This window comes from Dipodomys spectabilis, unplaced genomic scaffold (assembly GCF_019054845.1).
Source record: "Dipodomys spectabilis isolate Male_0828 unplaced genomic scaffold, ASM1905484v1 ptg000173l, whole genome shotgun sequence".
NCBI classification, from domain to species: domain Eukaryota; kingdom Metazoa; phylum Chordata; class Mammalia; order Rodentia; family Heteromyidae; genus Dipodomys; species Dipodomys spectabilis.
Genome location: NW_024870850.1, coordinates 9,039,523 through 9,058,039, shown reverse-complemented (window position 1 = coordinate 9,058,039; position 18,517 = coordinate 9,039,523). Strand labels below are relative to the sequence as shown.

The 18,517-nt window shown below is 41.5% G+C and overlaps 1 protein-coding gene across 1 annotated transcript; it reads right to left on the bottom strand.

The window, feature by feature from the left end:
- Positions 1-776: 776 nt before the first annotated feature.
- On the bottom strand, positions 777-7,372 carry LOC122119613 (vomeronasal type-2 receptor 116-like). Its single transcript, XM_042693621.1, has 6 exons — positions 6,939-7,372; positions 6,659-6,857; positions 5,474-5,701; positions 4,359-4,482; positions 1,957-2,907; positions 777-910 (listed from the first exon to the last, which is right to left on the bottom strand). Exons 1-6 carry the CDS (start codon positions 7,370-7,372, stop codon positions 777-779), a joined length of 2,070 nt encoding a protein of 689 aa, XP_042549555.1.
- Between the last annotated feature and the right edge of the window lie 11,145 nt (positions 7,373-18,517).

The following is an 18,517-nucleotide window of genomic DNA, read 5'->3' as shown; positions in this document are numbered from 1 at the left end:
TTTAGACTTAAATTCCGGAAACTAGCAAAATCTGTCATATTGTTACATATATAACACATATTGTTTGTGATAAATATGCAAAGATACAAAATCTCTACTTCAATTTAATAATTCTTCTGTTTGTTCTCATTTCATTCTCCCCTCAGCATTACCGTGTTAAATCAGTCTTTCTAAAGCATTGCTTTGATTTTTGTTATCACCTGATTTCAAAAAGAAAATGATTTTCTACCAAATGAACTTTTCTTTCTTAAGATCTACAGCTTTTCCTCCAGCTTTTTCCTTGCTGTGGTTTGAATGTGTCTTCTCCAATATGACAGTATTAAGAGGTGAGGCCTTTCCAATTTGATTAGGAAATGGAGGGACAAAGTGAGCAAATGCAGCAGTTGTGGCAAAGGAATTATATAACTTGTGTGTGGGAAAAGAGGGAGAATCTGGGAAAGAGCAAGGAAAGAGGTGACATTGTCCAAAAAGAAATGTATTTTTACCTGACTTATGTAACTGTAACCCCCCATATATCCCCTTTATAATAACCATACACATTTTTTAAGTTGACAAAAAGTAATAAATACATTTTAAGAATTAGTAAAAAAGTAAATAACAAACATTCCACTCACCTTCTTAACCCTCTTGCTTCTTGGGGCTACAGAACCTTGAAAGACTCGACTCAGTTGTGCCAGATGTTAGTCACATGTAGGGGTCATTATTTCTCATCAGGGATGAGCTATACCTCCCTGCAGAATTCAGGACCTCCTCAATTATCACCTGTCCCTTTCCAACTAGAGAATCTGGCCTTTCTTGGCCTTCTTTAACTTCTTTCGCTCTGGATTCCCATTTTTTCCCTTATAGACTTTCCCTTGCACTCTGTCACTAAATGGGTCCTTTTCATTCAACATGATTGCCAGTAGTGTTTCTAGAGCATTTTGAGAACTATCATCTAGGTTTTTCATTGACTACTCTGCTGCCAATTCCAAGTGGGATAGAACAAGCCATAGAAACACAAGATAAATGGCAAGTGAAGGAGCCTCAACTCCAAACATCAGGCAACAGATTCTGATTTCTTCAAGGAGTCTTCTGAATGCTTGAACTGTTCCTTCTCTTGTACTATTTAAAGAACATGACCATATATTGTGTCTGAGCATGATCTAATGTATTTCCCCCTCTTTGGGGATCCTTTCCTTTTCGCTATCTATTAATATTGAGGATCCTTAGAGACTGAGGTGACAAGGCTCATCTCAGACCATCATGCAATAGGTACCTTCAACTTCTCGTGAGGAATAATGACCAATAATCAAACTATTCCTACAGTGGTTCATCTTAAGTCACGTTGATGCCCTGGCATTTTTTGCCAGAAAAAAGTACTCATAGAGATTCCCATGGGAAACTAGTGCTGCTTAATACCCTGATCTAAATTTCTGAAGTAGGTAAAAGAGAGTGAGAATGTGAGAGAGAGAGAGAAAAAAGGAGAGGGAGAGAAAGAGAGACAGAGACAGAGACAGAGACAGAGGTATGGAGGAGGAGAGGGGGATAGACAAAGATACGGAGGGGGTGAGGGAGAGGTATTTCCTTGGAAAATACACTCAGTAATATTGCAGAACAGTAAATATTTGAACAGAAATACACAACTAGCTCAGAAAATATATTCAAGTAACTGAAATCAAAGCACAGAGACTTTCACCAAAATGAATGGTCATATATCAGTGAACTGAGCAATATAATGATATTCAAGCAGTGTTATAGCATGCATATAGGGCAAAGAAGAATCACAGTAGATTTGTAATAAAAAGGACGATTGATAGCTTAAAAGGAAGATTACATTGGATGAAGCAAAGGATATCCAGGAGGAAATACAAATTGAGACAGTCTCGTTGGAATCTTGCTCTAACTCTAACACAAACCGCAAAATGAATGAGTTAAAATGGTTTTTGACTGCCGAAATTGTATAGATTTGTCTCAGACCCTCCAAGCATTCTAGACAAAATTTATGTCCAACTTTAGATTTATTTCTTTCAGTTGGTCTCTCCCTAAACCTGTGCAGTGAACTTTTCTCAGGTCTTATCAAGAGGATGTAACACTTGGGGGCAAAGATGCAGCTCAGGAGGCCTCCACTGGAGGCCAAGATGGAGAAGACCTCCACGGCCACCATGACTTTCCCCTTGGTGCTGTGGTAGACAGGCAGGAAGGTGAGCCACACACTGCAGAACATCAGCATGCTGAAGGTCAGGAACTTGGCCTCATTGAAGGTGTCAGGCAGGTTCCTGACCAGAAAAGCCACAGTGAAGCTGACCAGGGCCAGGGCACCCAGGTATCCCAGGAAAGAGTAGAAAGTGGTGAGGGAGCCCATGTTGCACAGGATGATGATATGGCCATATTCAGAGTGTGCATCTATGTCCACAAAAAGAGGAGAGATTACCAGCCAGAGACCACAGAGAGTCACTTGGATGAGGGTGCAGATGGGGATGATGAGGTTAGGAGCCCCGGACACCAGCCACGGTCTTATTCTTCTCCCTGGATTAGTGAGTGTGAAGGCCAGAACCACAGTGATGGTCTTGGCCAGGACCGTGGAGACAGCCACAGTGAAGACCACTGCGAATGTGGTGTGCTGCAGGATGCAGGTGGCTGTGTTGGGACGGTCAAGGAAGAGCAAAGAGCAGAGGAAGCAGAAGGTGAGGGAGATGAGCAGAATGTAGCTGAGGGCCCGGTTATTGGCTTTGAAAATAGGGGTGTCTTGGTGCTTGATAAACACCCCAAGAACTGCAGCTGTTAGTGCAGAGCAGCAGAGAGCCGTGCAGACCAGAGCCAGGCCCAAGGGGTGTTCATAAGCCAGGAAACTCTCAGTTTTCCTGAGGTAGTGGTTTCTCTGGGTGTTGGCAAATTGATGATCTGCACACCTGACACACTGTTCCATGTCTGGTGAGGAGTGAGAATCACTATTAGACTGGGTTCCATATTTCTCTTTCCTCACATCCTCCTCTACTCAAGCTGCTCATTTTCCCTGATTCACCAGTTGACCTGTATTGCTCTCAATAACAACTAGTATAACTCTCTGTATCAAAATATGTTCACGTGAATTCTCTTTCTTTCACATTTTTCTTCTTCTTTCCTTCTTCCCTTTCTCTTTTTTCTGTTTATCTCCCTTCCTTCCTTCCCTGCCTCACTCCCTCAGATCCCCCCTCATCTCTCTCTCTCTCTTTCTTTCTTTCTTTTTCTGTCTGTCTGTGTCTTTCATCCAGTGCTTGAACTCTGCCCCTAGGAATTTTTCCTGAGTATTCATTCTCAAAACTACCACCCTACCGCTTGAGTCACAGCTCGAATTCCAGCTTCTTTGGTGCTTAATTGTGGAAAAGATTTTTACGGAGTTTCCTGCTCATCATTGCATCAAAGCTCCATCCTCAAATCTCAATTGTCTGAGTCACTTGGATTACAGGTGTAATATATAATTACCTAGCCATCCTGCTACATTCTTGACAGGTCATACCACTCTGGCTCTCTGCTACTCATTCAAGAAATAATGGAAAATATAGAATCAGCCCAAGCACTTCAATTTAGAAAGAAGGTATAATCCTAAACTCAACCTACTACTTACCCCAAATATAAACTTCCTGAGCATTTGATCTATGGGAGGAGGAGTTGGGGAGGTTGGAAGGAAGGGATGGTAAGAGAAAAACAAAGGAGGAGGCAACAATACTCAATAAGAAATGTACTCATTTCCTTACCGATGCAAATGTAACCACTCTGTACAGGATTTTAATACTAAAAATGTATTAAAATACAGAACAATGCTCCTCCACTGATATGAGAGGATCTCAGAAAGCTCAGCTTGAGGAGGGAGAAGAGACACGAAATGGAGATGGTGAACTACTTCTGAATCAATGATAATTGAGTAATTGCTAGTCAACCTAGTGCCAGTGTCAGATATGGAGTGATCATAACAACAACAAAAAAACACCAAAAAAGCCCCAAAGCCCCATGTATTATTAGGTGTGCTAAATAGAAAATAACATTTAATTAGGAAAGTGTGGCAATGAGCATTCACAAATGAAAGTCTGTGTTACATCCAAAATTCCATTTAGATTTGCACGTCATTTCAAATGTCAACAACTAATCCTTGATATTTTCTTTTTATATACTTTCTTTAAATAAAAGAAAACATGTGACTGAGGAGAGGGGAACAGGGTCTTGTAATGGAGGGGCAGTGGGTTGTTTCTTCTAAGGAGAAGTATGGTTAACGGTAGTCATAGAACTTTGGGTGAAGGTGCATGTGTGTTCCTGCTGTTTTACTGTATATCACTCCACTGGTTTGGATGGACTGAAAGTTAAGAAGGAGAGATGGGGAATTTCTCTATAAGTCACAGACTAACCTGTCACATTAGAAATCTCATTCTCTGGGCAAAGAATGCAGTCAAAACAACAGGTAGCATTTCCCTCCAGAGAGGCCTTCCTGAATCCAGGACCACAGTTCTCAGTGCAGACAGACTGAGGAGTCTGGGAGGATTCAGATGAAGGGTAGTGACTATTCATCCTTTTACCTGACATCCCAGACACTCCAGTACTTTAAGGGAAAAGATAATCAAAACACAAAATCTTTAAATACATACAACCAATGAATTGATTGAGCCTTCTTACAGTTTCATGTAACATGACCTGAAGAATACATGGGGCCTCGACATCCAGCCCCTCATGCTATCAGGAAGTCATGGAGCCTTGAAGGGTGGATGTTAATTCTAGGAAATTAGGAAATGGGACTTAACCCTGCATCCCATTCTTGTATCAGGTTAAGATGTGTTTTCTCTCATGAGAAGAACATCACTTTAAAAAACTTTAAAACCACACTCTAAAGCATGGCTAAGTGCTTTGAACGTGCTGCTGTACCCAGGGTTATTCACATCTCACTCTCTTGACTTCCCAGCTGCCATGAGGTGGGGAAACTTCACTGGCAGATGCTCCTTTCATTACAACCTGTCTCAACACAGATCCAAAAGCAACAATCTACCCAAGCATGGTCTGAAATCTCCAGGCAGAAGCAAAGTAAACCCTTCTGCCTTCTCATTTGATTCCCTCAGGTATTTGGTCACAGTGTTGGGAAGATGATTCACAGGTGGCATTTAGCTTTTATGATATTCAATATGCAAACACAGAACAACATATTGATAATGAAATGTTCCCCTATTCCCTACATGAATCTGTTAGTAAGAAACTTCCAGAAACAGGAATTGGTGAAATGTACACGACTGAACCATAGTTTTATTGAACAAGCTTTAAAAAAAGGGTAAGCTTATTGCTAATTTATACATAGATTATGACATTATGCTTAGAAACAACCAACTCTGGGGGAGAAATAGGATGTGGTGACACTGTCTACAAGCATTGTGATTGTAACCTGACTAAGGAAATTGTAAGCTCTTTCTACAACTACTTCCTAATAACAATCCTTTTTTTTTAAAAGGAGAGAGTAAAAAAAGCAGAAATGACCCACCTTGGTAATTCCTATGGGCCACTCTATCAGATTTTCAAACAAAACCAGTTGTTGACCATGTGGCCTATATGGAGAAAACTCGCCAACTTTCACCCTTTGTCCCAGACCTTCTGGAAAATTCCAAAAGCTCTTAATGTCATACTCTGCCTCCAATTTCCTTTCCTCATTCAAAACCACTTGGTCTCCAACAGGATTGGTAAACTGGATCTTCTTCAAAAAGGGATGCAGCTAAAAGAGACACATTACAGTATGGTGAAGTGCTTCCCAGTGTTATCACAGAACCCCAGAACAATGGATTACTCTTCATTCCCATTCCCTGATTCACACACCACAGGAATCCAACCAACTGTATCAAATGCAGGCCCACAGCAGACTAAAGTGTTACCAAGTTCTAAAACCTGGGTATCCAGGATGGGATGCAGAAACTCAATTTCAAGGGAATGCAACTCCAGCTACATCTAACAAAATAATGAATTATCATATGACAGACCTCAAAGACTCTCAATTGCATTCCAATCACTTATTTTATGATTGTGATCAGAGAGTCAGTCTGAAATAAGGGGAATAATAAACTAAGTAGGATAGTAAAATATTTATGATAATTATAAAAGACTACTTTAAGCAAGACTTAGTTCATTGTAGGGTGTGTGTGTGTGTGTGTGTGTGTGTGTGTGTGTGTGTGCGTGTATGTGTGTGTGTGTGTCTGTCCTGTGACACAAACTCAGGGCTTAGGCACTCAAATCGAGGTGGTTTTAATTTCTTTTCAAAGTATGCATTCTATCCATTGAGCCACAGCTCCACTTCTGGCTTTTGATGTTAACTACATTCAGGAGTAAGCCACAGGTGTGAGCCACTTGTGTCCAGACAATATTAGGTTTTCAAGAATTTTTACCTTGATCTGTTATTTTAAAAAGTTACAAGGACAATTTGGATATATTGAAAAGGGGACGGCTTTTTCCACACATAGTGAGGATGGGGACAGAAGACACAGCACTTCCTTTTCATTGATGCAGCATTCTTCAAGAACATTGTCTTCACAGCTCTACATTCACTCATGTAGAGCATGACAGGCCCAATGTTTCTTGTATTTTCCGAAATGGAGCCAGATGACCTAGTTCCATCTGCTATGAAATCTATAGAAAGTCTATATGCCTAGAGTAGGTCACCCAAAACCAAAGCCATTACCTGTGAAGAGAGAAATGTCTTTGGTTGACCTTTGTACCCTGGTGGCTCTTCCATGTGATGAAGAAACATCTGGTGGAGGGCGTGGGCCAAGGCATACACAGCATTATAGATGTTGTAACTCTCTTCTGACATAGTCATGTCAAAAATATGCCTCAGCAACCAATGGAGTGTGGCATTGTATGAACAGTGCCCCAAGTCTCTGCAGTCAGACTTAATCAGTAGGCTATAAACAGACTGAATCCATGACCAAGGAAGGGAATTATTTACTAAGTTATTTTACAAGGTACCTTTCAGAATAAAATTGGTGAACAGAGAAGTGTTTCTATGATGATGAGAGAAGGTGAGAGATGCATGGAAGGAGTGGATCAGACAGTATCTTTTACCAATGGTGACATCATCATAGGGTGAGTTCATGACCCACACTTTCCTTGTAATTAAAATGTGCCCAAATTTAACAATAAAGCTTAATAGAAATTTACTGTCCCCATAAATGATAATCACATTGGTTGATGAGTCCATTAGCTGGCGATACTTCGATAGATCATATGAGTAATCTGTAAAGGCATTGTAAGGGATCATGTTCTCAAAGGCAAAACAGACTCTACTCTTGCCCATCTCTTCTCTCAATTCTGAGAGGAACCACACACCATAGTTGTCTTCAGTGTTGAACAGTCCCACCCAGGTCCAGCCGAAATGAAGCATCAAAGAGACCATGGCCAGGGCTAGACCTCAGTCCTTGGCAGCCATCTGATAGACAGTCCCAAACTTTCCATGGTCACTCAGGAGAGGATCAAAAGTCCCAAAAGTGAACTACAGGGAAAAAATGAACACAACACCAGGAAGAGGATGGTAATAGGCAAGTCTCTGTCCTGATGTAAGCTAAACAAAAACTGGGAAGGGTGGGAGCAAAAGTTTGCTTATCCCATTTGCAAAGTCATCTCCCATGTTCCAAGCACTTTGCATACATGTATCGTTAAGGCTCAGAGCTTTGGGTCATCCTTTCCTCTCTTAAAACCTGTCCTTTTATTTAGAGCAAAGAAAATGTGTCTGTTCCACCCACTTTTGGAGTCTTTTCCCTGTGAGATTATGCATTTGGAAGGGTTCATGATAATACCTCTTCAGCCTGTCCAGGACAGAGTCCATGTGGACATAGCTTCACATCTGCCCACCGCTCCCAGCCTCACCTGTGGAAGTTGGTAGAGGTCCAGCAGTGTCCCGATTGGAACAGATGTGCTTGAAGTTCTTGTGAGTACTTCTAAAGCTTTGCTGTCTCTTCTGCAGGTGTAATTGGGGCTGTTTTTATTTTTCCTAGACAGCCAGGTGAGAGGATCCTCTAACAGATCAGTACCTGAGTAATGTGCTGTATAGATCTCAAACCCCAGAGTCATGTTGGGTAGCAAATGGGGATTCTTGTTGATCTCCTCCACAGCCAGCAGCAGGGTGAGAAGCAATTGGTATTTCTTTAAGTTGATCCTGCACAAAGGTCACAAATTTTGGGTAGGTATATGCTTATCACAAATGATTAACTGCAAATCTCATGACTTTTTAAAATCAAATGCTTATCTCTACCCACAGTATTATGTGTAGATCCTATTTTCCAACAGGTTGGCATTCTAATTTGGAGTAGAATTGAGAGAGCTCCTAAAGAGGACTTGATCAGCATGCATGAGGTGACTGTTCTTCTGAGATTCTAGAGAGGAGGGGGGGATGAGCAAGGTGGCTTTTCCTCTCTTGCACATATGTCTATGTGAAAAACACTACTGTCTGTTGGAACACAGGGGCATGCCCAGCTCACACCCCAAATCATTAAGTACCTTGAATTAGCTGCGCATATGAAAAAATTCTTAAGAAATACAATTCAAATTGGGAGCAGATTGTCCACCTGAGTTCCACCAATATGAGCAGAGAGGCAGTGCCTGCTGTCTCAGGAGTAAATAGCAAACAGGCTGCCTTGTCTCTGCGCTCTCTTGCCAGACTTTGCCGATGGTGCACCCTTCTGCAAAGAAGTGAATCTTACCTTGTGAGGAAATTAAAGAAAACAAAGAATTTCATTTCATGTCATGTGGTAGAGGCACACTAAGCTGACTTAGAGAATGCCATCATTCAAGGGGATTCCCCAGAAGCAGTGCAAGATGGCAACTGAGGGAGAGAGAACCTGAAGCTTGCCTCACCCAACAAAGAAGAGATTAGAGTCATGGGGTGTGGACCGGAGGGTACTTCTTTAGTGGAACAAAACAACAGAAAAAGATTTGTGAGAAAAGGAAGAAAGAAGCTGCCTCCATGTTCCTCCCAGTCAACAGCATTACTATCTCATTATGGACAGAAATCCTTCAACATTGCCGGGAGGGAGAGAATTAAAGTTAAATCTCATCCCTGTATCTTAGAACCAGTGCTGGGGAAGTGGTTATAGTCTCTACTCTTGTGTCCAGACATTTAGATTGCTCCTATGGAACTGGTTTAAGACAGAGAAGGAAGACACTCCCACAACCTCCCTCCTCCAATCTTGTCAATGACAGCAGGTATGGGAAACAATCTCCTAGTGATCAGGGCAGAGTGGGTCAGAGTTTTTTCTTAGAACCGTGTGTCAGGCATGTCATGATTGGATTAATAATCCAGAATAAACTAAAAGCACTGTTTGATGCTAGCACCCAAGCATCTGCTAGAATCTTTCAGGAGATGTTGGAAGGTCGCTGAGGCAGAACCAAATGCCATTTCCATCAGTTTCCACCATGGTTGAAGTAGGCTGACACCTATCTTCTTGCTTAGCCTTGCGAAGCCACTGTTGCTATGTGACTCTGTTGAAATCTGGCTCAGTCCCAGTCTTGTGCACAGTGAAGAATCTCAGAGACCATTGCCCTAGAAAGATAGTGCTCAACACGGAACCAAGCAGAAATGTAGGTTGCTCTAGGAAACTAATGTGCACTGGTCTATATCAGCATTAGCTGGAGTGTGGGCCACCTGACAGTTTGGCTTTCTGGATGGGAGATTGAGCCTGAGTGTATGGCAGTGTTCACCAAGATGGCCCTGTGGCCTCTTTTTATTTATTTTGTCAGTTTTAGTGCTTGAACTCTAGGCCATGGATCTGTCCCTGAATTTTTCAGTTCAAGGCTAGTGCTCTACCACTTGAGCCACAATGCCACTTTTGGTTTTCTGATGTTTATTTGGAGATAAAAGTCTCATGGATTTTCCTGCCTGGGATGGCTTTGAACCCTGGTACTCAGACCTCAGCTTCCTAAGTAGCTAGGGTTACACTCATCAGCCACCGGTGCCTAGCTGTGTCTTCCTTTACAAAATTTACCAAGCTGCTGTGACACAGCATGGTTCTCCATTCTACTTCCCATGGGTTGGATACAGGGAATTAAGATGGTGATCTTGTCCCATAGCTTAGTGTGGGCCATATGATAGCACTAGAACTTTGCCATCACCCCATAGCCAGGACAGCCTCTGGCAGAGCCCTATAATCATCTCAGTACCTGTGAGTCATCTACCACCAGACAGTCTGAATTCTATTCTAGCTATCACTAATTGTGTATGGTTGTGGCCATCTTGGCCCATGAATGCACCTCTACCACATTCAACCTGAGGCAATCTTAGTGCTCACCTAGCACTGTATTGGTCTTGATTGCAGTGGACTGAGGATGCTGTACTCAGGCCGGACAGACTAAGGAAAATGAGGCCTGGTTAATGCATGCCAGGAATTAAAAAACTCAAGCTTAAAGCTTGTCCATCTACTTCCCTTAATGTTAAGGGAATGAAATCATTTAGGGGAAAATGGAGTAAAATAGATTAGTAAAAAATGAGGTTTTGGAAGCTCACAGTAAATAGAGAGGTATTCATCCATCTACATATCTTAAGATTAAGGGACCATGCAGAAAAAGCATTTGACAAGATCCAACACTCCTTTATGATGAAGGTTCTGGAAAAATTAGGAATCCGTGGAACATTCTTCAATACAATAAAGGTTGTATATGACAAACTTACAGCCAGCATTATACTTAATGATGAAAAACAAAAGCCATTTCCTCTTAACTCAGAAACAAGACAAGGATGTCCACTTTCTCTTCAATCTAGTATTAGAATGCCTAGCTACAGCAATAAGACAAGATGCAGACATAAAGGGGATCCAAATAGGGAAAAAAGAAGAAAACTCTCCCTCTTTGCATATGACATGATCTTGTATTTAAAGAATCCCATAGACTCCATTCCCAAATTACTCAAGCTGATTAACAACTTTGGCAAAGTAGCAGGGTATAAAATTAACCCTCAAAAAATCAATGGCTTTTCTGTGTGCCAATAATGAGAAAAGTGTGGCTGAAATAAGAAAGCAACTCCATTCATAATAGCCCCACAAAAAATAAAATACCTAGGAATTAACTTAAACAAAGAAGTGTAGGACCTCTATGATGAAAACATTAAAAACTAGAAAAAGGAAATCAAAACAGAACTTAGAAAGTGGCAAAAACTCTCATGCCCCTGGATTAGAAAGATCAACATCATGAAAATGGCAATACTTCCCAAGGCTATCTACAAATTCAATGTGGTCCTATCAAAATTTCAACCTCATTCTTCAAGGAAATAGAAGAGGCAATCCAAAAATTCATATGGAACATAAAAGACCCCGAATAGTAAAAATTATCCTTAACAGAAAGAAAACTGCAGGAGGAATATCAATACCAAATTTCAAACTCTACTATAAAGCCATAGTAATCAAAACAGCTTGGTACTGGCACAAGAACAGACCTCAGGACCAATGGAATAGAACTGAAAACCCAGAAATGAACCTATAAACCTATAGCCATCTAATCTTCGATAAGGGAGCTAAAAAAATAGAATGGAAGAAAGACAGCCTCTTCAGTAAATGGTGCTGGCAAAATTGGTTAACTACTTGTAGAAAATTAAAGCTAGATCCTTATCTATCATCGTGCACCAGAATCAACTCCAAATGAATCAACGACCTCGGAGTCAAAGCAGACACTCTGAAAACATTACAGGATGGAATAGGAGAAACCCTAGGTCTCCTCGGCACATGCCAAAACTTTTTTAGTAGAGACCCAGAAACACAACAAAACAAAGAAAGGTTGGACAAATGGGATTGCATGAAATTGCAGAGCTTCTGCATGGCAAAGGACACAGCTAGAAAGATCAATAGAAAGCTCAAGGATTGGGAGAAGATCAACACTAGCCACACAACAGACAAGGGTCTCATATCTAAAATATACCTTGAACTCAAAAAATTAAATCTCCCAACAACAAATCTTTAAAGAAACAACTGCCCAAGAAACAAGTGGGCTAAAGACTCAAAAAGAAACTTCTTTGAAGAGCAAAGAAGGATGGCCAATAGACACATGAACACATGCTCAACCTCTCTCGCCCTAAAAGAAATGCAAATCAAAACAACATTGAGATATCACCTCACTCCAGTTAGAATGGCTAAAATCAAGAACTCTAATAACAACAGATGCTGGAAGGGATGTGGACAGAAGGGAACCTTACTGCATTGCTGGTGGGAGTGTAAACTTGTTCTACCACTTTGGAAAGCAGTATGGAGGTTCCTCAAAAGGCTCCACATAGAGCTCCCCTATGACCCAGCAATCCCACTGTTGGGCATTTACCCAAATACTTACAAACAAGACCGTAATAAAGCTACCAGCACAACTATGTTTATTGCAGCATTATTTACTATAGCTAAGATATGGAACCTAGCCAGATACCCCTCAGTACATGAATGGATCAAGAAATTTTGGTATATATACACAATGTGTTCTATGCCTCCATCAGAAAGAATGACATTGCTCCAATTGTTAGGAAGTGGAAAGGCTTAGAAAAAATTATATTAAGTGAAGTAAGCCAGGCCCAAAGAAACATAGGTCCCATGGTTTCCGTTATTTGCAATAACTAGTATATGTCTGAGTCAAGCAGAAAAGGTCAGATAAGGTGATGTTAACGAAATGAACCCTAAGATATGTATTCAAATGTTTTTTTTCTTTCATGTGATTGTTCCCAACACATTTATAAGATTATTTCTTTGTTGCTTTGTATGTCCCTCCCCCACAGTATAACTCCTTCTTTTACTTTATTTCATATCGGTATAATTTGTGGAGGGGAAGGGGAAAAACAAATCGTTTAAATAGGAATACAGGTGGACCCATTGCAACAATGAGATGTACAAGTCCTTATGTCGAAAATGGACTTTACAACTTCCGTGCGGGGGAGGGGGAAATTTGGGAGGGGGGGAGGATGTGAAGGGATAGGAAGGGGAAACAAAGGAGGAGGCTACAATGCTTGATAAGAAATGTACTCATTATCTTGCCCATGTAGTTGTAACCCCTCTGTACAGTATTTTCACAATAAATAAAGAAAAGAAAAAAGAAAAGGCAAGAAATAACTTAAAAAAAAAGATTACGGGATCAAAGTCATTGAGCACAAGAAGAAGCTGGATAAATTATGGGAAAAATGAGTCCTAGAGAAGGCAACTTAGAAACATGTGATTTAGAAACACAGGGCTACTATCTTTCCTTCAAAGAGAGACAACAGGATGCATTCCTTCCTGAGAGATGCATTTCTCATCATATGAATTAGCAGTTGTCTTGTTGTATGTACGCCTTCCTCCAAGATGCTCCCCCAAACTTTAGCAACATCCTACCCCAAATATAGACAACAGCACACCTTCCCTCAAGGATAAACATCTGGAAAGAATGCCCAAAACATACAGAAACTCAGAAAGCATAACACCAGGAATGATTAGAACAAAAGTTTGCACCTATGTTTGCATAACTTTGAAGTCAGAACTCCTGCCTTTACCATATGAATACCCCTGGCAGCCCAAGAGCTGTGTGTCTCTCCTCAGTTAGAGTGTGTCTTTGCCTTTCTGCTTCCTGTTTGTCTACCTGCTTGCTTGTTTGCTTCCTTACTCAGGAAAGCTCTGCCACATTTTCTTACTGTTGTGATTGTCTAGAATTTTTTTTCTGTGATCAAAGTCCAGGATCCCAAGTGAAGAGTCCCTATTTTCGAGGGAAACTTCATTAACCTTCATCTGATTTGGTGACCCCGCAGGTTGGTATTCCAGGTGTAATAAAGTTCTGGTGTCCACAGCTGTGACAAAGGCACACAGATCTTGCCACTGCTAGGCAGAATCCACTCACAAGGCCATTCCCTGTGGAGGAGGCATATGTTCCCCCTGTGCACCCAGGAGGAGGCATACTTGGACCCACGACTCATTAGAGTTCTCTTGAAGTTTTTAGAACCACAGAGTATTTGTCACCAAAATTGCCTTTGGTTTTCTCTGGTACTGAAGTGGTTTATCACCTCTCAGCTGACTTCCCTCAAGGCCTGCGCTCCCTCTAGTGGTGCCATTGTGGAAGTCGCTACAGACTCAGGAACACTGAAGCCTGCCTGGAATTTCTGGAAAGACAGGCACAAAGCCAGACCACTGGTGTAATTCAGAGACATTTCAAAGGCCAGATGGTACCACATGCCAATATGAATCAAGAATGTTCCAGAACAATGAGTTCTCCTAGAATTCATTGTAATCATTTTGGGGAAATTCTCATAGAATCTCAACTCTCATGGATGTTTGCTGATGTCCTTGTGTACAATTTAACTCTCAGGCTTGACAGCTAGAATGTCAGTAATACTAAATATGAATTGGGAACTGGTGGCTAAGGCCTGTAATTATAACTACTAAGGAGGCTGATATAGGAGAATCATGTTTTGTAGTTACTTTGGCCAGGAATGTCTGTGAGAGTCTTATGTGCAAGCAACTCAACAGAAACTGGTGCAGAGCTGTGGGTCAAGTGGTAGAGTGCTAGTCATGACAGAAAAAATGCTTAGGGACAGCCATCAGGACTTGGGATGACGCCTGAGTATCAGAGTATGTGTGAACATGCACACACACACACACACACACACACACACACACACACAAACCCACAGCCCTATTAGAGAATGGACAGAGAAGAGGATAGCTCTGACATCTCCCACATCCCATGGGGTACGTTTCTAATGCTGGGTTTACACATGAGCCCCATCTTTCTCATTCACTTCCTCACCAGGTTCAATTATCTTCAATATACTTCACATACCTCTCATTCAATAAAGTATTCCTCCCCTAAACCAACCTCAAACAGGATGTTTCCACACAACTTGTCTGAGAAGATTCATCCATGACTTCTCTAGTTTACAGAGAATTATGTAGATCTGAAAGTAGTGAGCTCACCTGGGTCAAATGCATGAATGAAAGTGTATATAAAACATGAAAAAGTCAGGCATCTTTCTAGTTACTCAGGAGGCTGAGATCTGAGGATCAGGGTCCAAAGCCATCAAAGGCAGAAGAGTTCATGAGACTCTTATCTCTAATAAACCACCCAAAAATTGGAAGTGTCCCAAGCAATGGAGCGTTTGTCTTAAGCTGAATAGCACAGGGGCAGCATCGAAGCCCAGAGTTGAAGCCCCATTACTGACAATAGATATGAAAAAAACATTCAAATGTAGTTTAGGAAGTTATGATTAGGGAAAAATAAATAAGCCGGGAAAGATGTTGGAGGACAAGGAATGGAAGCAGAGCTTCTGGGAATGACATGGGACACAGGCCAAGACACGGACATCAGGGCAGACGTTTACTTACATTAGTTAAGGGGAAAAAATCAAACATGTCTTGAATCTCTTATTACTGATTTGTCCAGCAGCTCCCCATTCCCAGAGCTTTGCTGACACAAAATAATTCCAAACATTGGTCCTGTTTTGAAAAGTGTAAAGTACAGAATTGATTGAAGATTCCCGGGCCTTTGCACTATGGATGGGGACATTGCTCTTTAGTGTCCATATGGACTCTTGGTCACCCCAGTGACCCTGAGTAACAGTGATGAGTGGAGGAGTCACAGTGATGGTGGGGTGGTTAGACATCTCTGGAAAGGGGAGTGGAATGGAAGACAGACAGAAAACTCTTTACCCTTGGATGAAAGAATAATACTCATCAGGAAAATCTGAAATGAAGTAGAGCTGTTGTAGTGAGGGCAATGTAGAAGATGCAGAGGACATCAGTGATTGTGTCCAAACTTCCCCCACCTCTGACTGTAAGCCAAAGAGAAAATTCACAATTTAAGGAAAGCCAAGAAATCACTTACTGAATGTTCTGTTGCTGCAGGGTAGGGTCATTCAAGCTTTGAATGAATAATTCCCAAGAATAGATGGGGTAAAATCCAGCAATGACCACATCTCCCCTGCTGCATGCCACAGATTTCTCTGTGCAAATCCGTCTGCTGTCTTCAGAGGAACTGACCTGGTGTGGATGCTGGAGAAGCAGTGTCAGAGCCACAGGGAACATTGTTGCTGCTTTGACCTGGAGCTGTGATTCTGGATGCAGACTGTGATTTCTGTGTCAGGCAGGTGTCTAAATGGATCTTCAGTTTTTGTGGCTTCTTGTTACCTGGATGGCCTCTACTGTCCCAGAGGAATACAGAGCCCATTCTGCCCTCTGGCTCTGCATCTGGGGTCCGGCTTCAAGGTCAAAACAGAAGTTAGAAAACATGTGTACAATCTTCCTCTCCACTCCCTCAGGACCTTGATTTCATCCAAGACTGTAGATAATGAAACTCCAGGAATGGATTCCTTTCTTGTTGAGTTGTTCACAAATTAGTTTGAAAGCAAAAAGTTGAACAGAAAAAGCACAACCAATCAAGGGTCACTAGGGATGAGGGGAATGGATGACACCAGAAGATCCATGTGAAGGTCAAATGGTCATAGAGTGCCATGGCCAGAAAAGGCCCAATCAGAGTTATTGGAGCACCGTCAAACATAAGGATGGGCAGCCTCACAATCCAGGGCCAAGTGAGCCACAGAAGTTTGCTGAAATGAACCATTCAGCTTTCCATACCATCTGCACATGCATAAGTATCCAGAAGTGGTCAAGGCAATTATTTACTGCTCCTGGTGTTACCAACAGTCTCCCTGAATTCAACTATTACAGATCAATACTTCAAGGTCAATGCAGATATCCAATTGGATACTTGCACTCTGAACCTTGAACTTCTTCAGTGCTTGCATGTCATTGACCATCAGACTGCACCTATCAATATATTGTGGTGGTCCACTGTTAGACAGAGATGTTCTATGATCTGTGACTTTCTGGGAACATAGTAGGCTTGCCCACTGAGGATCCTGGTAGCTGTGGGTGTATGGATGGGTCTTGCTCTGCTGTGTCCCCATCATGTCCAGAGTGCTTTGGTAATTCTTGTCACCACTTGTACAACTGTGTGGTGCCAGCTCTGTCCATGTCTCCCTACCTGTCTTCTCTATTAGTTCCTCATAATAGAAGTGAAACCAAGGTCCCAATATACGGTCCTGCTTTACCCAGAGTTCACCATGGTGGCTGGTCTGGTGAACTGGCTGCATATATTTATGAGGAAGGGCTTGGCAAATGTAAGTTGGAAAAGTAAGTATGCAAATGCTATTTGGTGTTGGTAGCCAGCAAGACCTTGCAAGAGCATCAGTGCTGGGGCCTAGCCTGACTTGGATTCTGAGGTAGAAATCTTTGTTGCTTCTATACCCAGGATTACCAGTATGAGCCACCTGTGGCTGGCTCAGAAGAGAAACATTTATCCTGTTCTCTTCATCTATTACTCTATTTCTGTTAAATCTGCCCAAGAGAACAGGCCCTCCCCACTTCCTCTTCACCTGCCTGAAACCAGTAATCAGCTGCCAGTCACCTGACTGTGATTCAGTAAAGGACCCCGCACTCCGTGGTGACTTCTTCATCCACAGAGGTCACTTCCTGAACCACCCTGGTCAAGCCTCCATAGGACAGTGAGAAGTTCCCCAGACTCTGTGGTCATTTCCACATCGCTGTGGTCCTGGCTCAGCACAAGTCTCCTTCTCTCTCTTTCTCTTTTTCTTTTATTCCTTTTCCTCTGTCTTTTCCATGCTCTTCCATCTCCTGCATGTAGGCAGTTTGCCTTTTCTGCCTGAACCATGCATCAGGTTTCCTTGCTGGCGAAGCTAACAGTTTCTACTTCATTGTCATTGATATCTACTCTAGTACTCTAAGCCTTCTTCTCCCTACATTTCAAAAATGAGAGAAAACTTGGGGATCTTTGTTGGGTGTTATTCATCTCTCTCTATCTGTCTATCTCTGTGTGTGTGTGTGTGTGTGTGTGTGTGTGTGTGTGTTGTAAATGTGTTGTGCAGAGGTGTTACCATTATGTAAGTCAGGAAATGAGTACGTTTATGTTTTTATAATGTTACCCAGTTTTCCCCTCTCTTCCCCATCCACAAGTTGTATGCTTTATTTTTCACATGGTGTCCAATATATACTACTGCTGCATTTGTCAGGGTGATTAACTAAACACGATGATCTTCATTTTCTCCCCTATTTCTGACTCAAACATATAATTGCATGCTCAAGACACCATTATGTCTGTATTACTCAATTCACTTTTTCCATTTATGTGTTGATTGGAATGGAGTCTGGTTCTGAAACTCAGCTTCTAAGTAGTGTCATGATAAACACTCATCATATAAAAACATAAAAATAACAAACACCAATATTTGTGTGTATGTAATGTGCATATAATATTATATCTTTTGTCATATTATGTTACCAACGGTGTTATAACATTCCTTTTGGCAACATCTTCAATAGCGTCTGCTATTATTAAATTTCTTTTCTTTTTCATATTTTATCTCATTTTTCTATATTTTTTATTTTAAAACTTTTTTATTGTGAAAATACCATACAGAAGGGTTACAATTACATGGGTAAGCTGCTACATTCCTCCCTTTCTTCCTTCCTTGCTTCCTTCTTTCCTTCCTTCCTTCCTTTCTTCTTTCCTATCTTCTTCTTTCTTCTTTTCTGTCTTCTTCCTT

Excerpts from the sequence above, each read along its gene's own strand:
- LOC122119613 (XM_042693621.1), bottom strand. The coding sequence starts at position 7,372 with ATGGTCTCTTTGATGCTTCATTTCGGCTGGACCTGGGTGGGACTGTTC. Across the intron at positions 6,858-6,938 it reads TTTATTCTGAAAGGTACCTT|AGACTTGGGGCACTGTTCAT; the intron begins GTAAAATAACTT and ends GTCTGACTGCAG. Across the intron at positions 2,908-4,358 it reads TGAGATTTCTAATGTGACAG|ACATGGAACAGTGTGTCAGG; the intron begins GTTAGTCTGTGA and ends ACTCCTCACCAG.